At 40.6% G+C, this 6,001-nt stretch overlaps 1 protein-coding gene across 3 annotated transcripts in view; it reads right to left on the bottom strand.

Moving 5' to 3' along the window:
• Positions 1-257: 257 nt before the first annotated feature.
• Positions 258-6,001, bottom strand: part of pld1.L (phospholipase D1 L homeolog) — a 107,836-nt gene continuing 102,092 nt past the window's right edge. For 2 of the 3 annotated variants that reach the window (XM_041562040.1, XM_041562039.1), the window contains exons 25-27: positions 3,239-3,392; positions 2,834-2,951; positions 258-1,775 (exon numbers count right to left, since the gene is read on the bottom strand). In XM_041562040.1, the coding sequence (XP_041417974.1) occupies positions 1,551-1,775; positions 2,834-2,951; positions 3,239-3,392 (497 nt within the window). In that variant the 3' untranslated portion in view covers positions 258-1,550. 3 annotated transcript variants of the gene reach the window in all.

The following is a 6,001-nucleotide window of genomic DNA, read 5'->3' as shown; positions in this document are numbered from 1 at the left end:
CCCCAGGAATTGCTTCAGTCCTGGGTCAGGTTATCAGTCTTTCATGTTATTATTTCTACAGAAGAAAAAACGTAATACACAAGGCGACAGTTTATATTCAGTTTTTGGGTCGAGTATTCCTTTTATGTAGCAGAATAAGGATCCTGTATTATGGTTCTATATTATGGACAATTCTACCTGCCTAATGGAATGTGACGAAGAGGAGCAAAGAACCCCACGTACAACCACTTATGGGAAGACAATATCTAACATGTATAAAAAGACTGCAGTAAAGATACCACAAATGGTGGTTGGTCCCAAAAAAGTAGTGATGTGGGCCGGCCCAAAACCCACGGGTTTACCCTTGGCTACAACAAACAAATCTCCAGGATCTCAACCTCACACTGTCGGCTTCCAGCTTGTCAATTTATAGACTCACACCTGCCCTTTACGTGACATCACCATGGGGTGGGTTGGGCGCAGGTCTATAGAGGGGACAGATTGGGGCCGCTTTGGGTTGGGAGTGGGCGGATCAAGAAAAACTCAACCCGCACATCACTAATACACACCATGCTCTCCCCTCTTTAGCCTCAGTGTCAGCCTCTTACACAAGGAACCATTGGTAATGAAGGTCAGAAGCTTTGGAAATAAGTTGAGATATTCTGTGGGTTTTATAAAATGTGTCTTGTTAATGTTATCTGAAACATTAATGCTAAATGCCGTTTGTATTAAAAAACAAAGGCTTGGGATGGAGAACTGTGGGCCCTTAAAAATGGAGCCGAATGTTCCACCCATTCAGAGACACTGACACTGTTTTGCTTCATTACACTAATAGCGTATCAACAACGACATGTTCCTGTATGGAATTTCATGTATGTATTTGAAGAGTTTTGTGATGCTGAGTGACAGCTCCCCCTGCAGGGCTTTAGTAGAACAGTTGGAAGAAATCTATTCCATATGAAAGAACTTTGGTTTATGTGACTGGTAGTCTCCATAGAATTGATTAATGCCCCCAAATAGAAATACTGTATGTCTGACATAGAATGCAGTTCTATTAGGCACATGACTTACACACACACCACCCTCAGCTGTATGGTTTATTTACCAGTCCTATCTAAATGTGTGTAGACCATGGATAAGTGAGAATTAAGCCACATATAACTGTCTAGCCAGCATACAGGTATAAATAACAATAAACACATCTAATTGAAATATTAAAAAAACAGATAATCACTTATAAGATTTACTCTTCTTTTCCAGCCTTAAAACCTTGAATATACCATTCCCTGGGCCCAGAAAAAAAGAGATGTAGTGGCTGTGTGTGCTGTTAAATATATACAGGAGCCGTGTTTCATTTAGTGGTATTAAATAATTGACTGTGATTAACTCCTGCGCTGCTTGAACAAATGTAACGGGTGAAAGAGTGTGTGGAACCAAACGAGTACCCCCCCTCCCCAGTGGTACCAGTTCTGATGCACAACATGTCCTCTCCATTCCTTTTTGGAAGTTGGTTGTGCCATTTAACGTGTGCAAGATTTTTCATGTGCTGTGCCCCAGGCAAAACATTTTGTTCAGGTCCATGTTTCCATGGGAACCATGGCTTCTTTTGTGCCAACCGAGGGCAAGAGGTTTTCTTCGGCTAGGAAGAAAAAGGGGAACTGCACCACGAAACCTTTGATTCTCTGTAATTCTTCCTGCGCTTTCACGCGATCTTGCGTTGCGAGTCCTGGCTTGGAAAGGTACTCGGGAAGGTGGAAAAAATAATGAACTTCATCACTGGGAAGGCATCTAAAGACCTGGACATCATAAGGAGAAAATATAAATGGAAACCTCAGACACATTTAGCATTTTCTGTGCAACACAAGTGGCCCTTCAGCTGCTGCGAGCTTCAGGAATGCTATATATTATTATGGTCATTTTAAAGAGGTGGTTTCAAGTTAACTTTTAGTATGTTTTTAGTATGTTATAGAAGGGCCCATTTTAAGTAACTTTTTAATTGGTCTTCATTCTATTATTATTATGATCTATTATTATTATTATTTGTTGTAGTTTTTGAATTATTTGCCTTCTGATTCTTTCCAGCTTTCAATGGGGATCACGGACCCGATCTAAAAAACAAATGCTCTGTAAGGCTACACATTTGTTACTGCTACTTTTTATCACTCATCTTTCTATTCAGGCCCTCTCCTATTAATTTTCCAGTTCTTATTTAATCAGTGCATGGTTGCTAAGGTAATATGCTCCCTAGCAACCAGACTGCTGAAATTGCAAACTGGAGAGCTGCTAAATAAAAAGCTAACTAACTACGAAAACCAATTGCAAATAGTTTCAGAATATCACTCAGAATATCACTCTCAACACCAGTGATTCCCAACCAGTAGCTAGGGAGCAACATGTTGCTCTCCAACCCTGTGGATATTGCTCTCACTGTCCTCAAAGCAGGTGCTTATTTTTGAATTCCAGGCTTGGAAGCACATTTTATTTGCATAAAAACTAAGTATAGTGCCAAGTAGAGTCTCCTGTAGACTGCCAGTCCACATAGGGGCTACCAAAAAACCAATTACAGTCCTTATTTGACAACCCAAGGGACTTTTTCATGCTTGTGTGGTCCCCAACCTCTGCTCTACACCGTACAAAAAGTTAATTTAAAGGTGAACAACCCCTTTAAGCATAACGTATTCTCCTGAAATGACTACTTTACAAAAACCGCTTTAGCATTAAAAGGTAGAATGGAATGAAGACAAATTGTACATATAACATAAAATGCAACATCCAAGCAAACCTGATGTTTAAAAGACACTGGAAGTTGACCTCTAGGGACACACACACAGATTTAGTAGGAAATAATTCTCACCTTATCAAAAATAGTGGTATTGCGTGCCGCAGTTGCAACCCACACTTCTTTGAAAAATTTGTCACTTACAGGATCTTGGATGTTGGCAGAAGGATCATTAAGGCAGCCAAGAATCAGCCTGCACAAGGGGTACAGACATAGGTATCACATAAAAGACAATGCATTGTATGTAAGGATGTTTGCATGAATATTTATAAAACATGAATGCACAGTGACAATTGTTGTTCCTGCCCCTGACCTCTCTCTTGGGCTCAGTCGCAGCAAAATAAAAGTGGCCGGGGGAGGGGCTATGGGGTGTTGCGTCTGAGACAGCAACCCCAGTCCGACATTGCTACTAAATAGCTCCTCAAACCATGAAATACTGAGCGGTCTGTGTGCTTCCAAGAAAATGAGTAGTTTATGTACCTGAAACAATGCAGCCTAAGAGACAGGGCAAATTTTCCAGCTTCATAAGTCTCGCCATCCATGACCGATGGAACAGTCTCTGTGTCTTGAAACACAACAGCCATCTCACTGTCACGCTTCCCCATCATGCTGCGATCATTTATATTAGCAGAACCTGATTGCAATGAGAATGATGAATTATCTCATTAGCACACATGGATGTCGGTCATCTTTTAGGAGAACAGTGCCAGATACTTCTCAATACAATGTTATAATATGAATAGCAGCACATCTACAGTGAATACCTACCTGGGATTAATCTCATATCAATTCAGAGAGTCGTATGCCACAGGCTGGGCCAGGGATCCAAACTTGCAGCCCTCCAACCAATCAGAGCAACAACTCCCGGCACTCATAGCAAAGCCAGCAGTTGTTGTCACAGTTTTTTTCCTTATGGAAGGAAAGACAGATTCTGGGATCTAGGGATCTGAGTGCATGAATATTAGGGATGCACCGAATCCAGGATTCAGTTTGGGATTCGGCCTGGATTCTGCCTTTTTAGGCAGGATTCGGATTTGGCTGAATCCTGCTCGGCCGAACCAAATCCGAATTGGCATATACAAATTAGCGATGGGAGGGAAATCGCATGACTTTTTGTCACAAAACAAGTTAGTAAAAATGTTTCACCTTCCCATCCCTAATTTGCATATGCAAATTCGGATTCGGCAGAATCTTTCGCTTAGGATTCAGCCGAAACCAAAATAGTGGATTCGGTGCATCCCTAATGAATACAAAGGCTAAATATATATTTTTGCATATCAGTCCCCTTTACACTTCTGTATGAAAGTGATTTTTATTTATATTTAATTCAGGAATTTCCAACTGCAGCTCAGTATTCATTACTGAACTAAATCTGTCATATGGCTGAGGGCAATGGGACTAGATGTGAATGTGAAATGACTGCCATAATAACAGCAGCAGGACTAGGCAGCCATAATGTGCCCAATGCAAGTATTCTAGAGAATAGGAAGCAAGTAATAGGATATGTATCTGCTTTATACAACCCCACAAGCCAAATAAGCTAATAAAATGGAAGAATAGACAGTGATCACAGCCATATGCTCTACTTTGCAGTAGTTATGCCACCAGCCATTAAACTGGCTTACAGGGTGCTAATTTAATTTGGGTTTTACTGATCACTTAATGAGTTGTGATTTGAATACTAGCAAAATGAGTTGTGATTTGAATACTAGCAATAACCTTTTATTACAAACAGACTAATGTGGAAGGCATTAAAGATTTAAATACTATTCAATGACACTGCATCGAGTAAGGACACAACATTTTTTCAGTGTTTCCACTTCCTCATGAAATAGGCAGAATGCATTTACAGATTCTTTACTCATCTATTAAAAACAAACGTATATATTTTAATCTCACCCACTAGATATTGTGATGGAGCAGACTTTACTACTCTGGCTTAATCAGTGTCTTGTGAGTAACTTGTTGCTCACCAACCCCTTGGATGTTTCTCCCAGTGGCCTATTTTTGAATTGGAGGCAAGTTTTTGTTACATAAAAACCAGGTTTATAGCCAAAAAGACCCTCCTGTAGGCTACCAGTCCACATAGGGCAACCGAATAACCAATCATATCCTTTATTTGGCACCCCCGGGAACTTTTTCCCATGATTGAGTCGTTCCCCAACTCTTTTTACATTTGAATATGGCTCATGGGTAAAAAAGGTTGGGGCCCCTCAGTAAACTCAGCTTTTTATGAGACAGAACAGCATGAGGAGCTCCTGATGAAGTGACACTCAGTCACGAAATGCGTAAAGCTGGTTTCCGTGCATGCCTATACTTTTGTGTTTTAACATGGAGCAATAAAGATTTTTTTATTTTATACAAGTTTGGTTTCCCCTATTCCGACGATGCCATCCACACTATCAAGTTTGTTTTGACAGCATGAGGAGCTCCTCCACCTTCCCAAATGGGGGCCTGTAGGCCAGATGCAGCATTCCCTGGGACATTTGTACGCGGCAAAATATGTTGGCGCTATATAAATAAATGTTAATAATAATAATAATAATATTCCTCCACTCTAATGTGGACTTCATTATCATTTAAATATACATCACCCAAAGCAGGTTTATATTACATTTATGCTTCACAAAATTAAAAAGTGCTGGGCAGCTGAGCAGTAATTTACACCCTCTCTCTCCTACTAATGGATGCCATTAAACGCTAGCTGCAGAATGCACATGTAAAGTGGTAAAAATAAAGTATATTTTTTATAATGTAAATACATTATGCAGGTTTGTCCAGTAGGTGGCTCTAAGCCCACTCACGAGCCTATATAAAAGAGTGCACTTCTGGCAGCAGCAGACCAAAGCCAGACCCTTGGTGGGTGGTTGGAGCCGTGAGGGCTAGCTAGTGGATAGTAAGGGGAAGCGAGTTCACTCCAGGAGTGAAAGTTAAAGAGGGCTAGTAAACGCTGCGGTGTGTGAGTAACAAAGATATTGTATGAAAAATAACCATGTGGGCAACCTGAGCCCCAGTCTGAGCTGCATGCTGTGCCCCAACAATAACAAGGCCCTTTGAGTTGCACTGCATTTATTGTAGCTGTGACTTATTTGGGCAATAAAGGCCTTACACTTAATATCTAGTAACACACATACACCACTGAAACAAAGCTGTGGTTTCCCCCACTGAACACACAGAAAGGCAGTAAAGAAGCCAGAACTAAGTGCTTGATATTTTATGCATTGCAAAAGAATATGCAAATGT

Source organism: Xenopus laevis, chromosome 5L (assembly GCF_017654675.1).
Source record: "Xenopus laevis strain J_2021 chromosome 5L, Xenopus_laevis_v10.1, whole genome shotgun sequence".
Taxonomy (NCBI): Eukaryota; Metazoa; Chordata; class Amphibia; order Anura; family Pipidae; genus Xenopus; species Xenopus laevis.
This window is presented reverse-complemented; position numbering and strand designations above follow the sequence as displayed.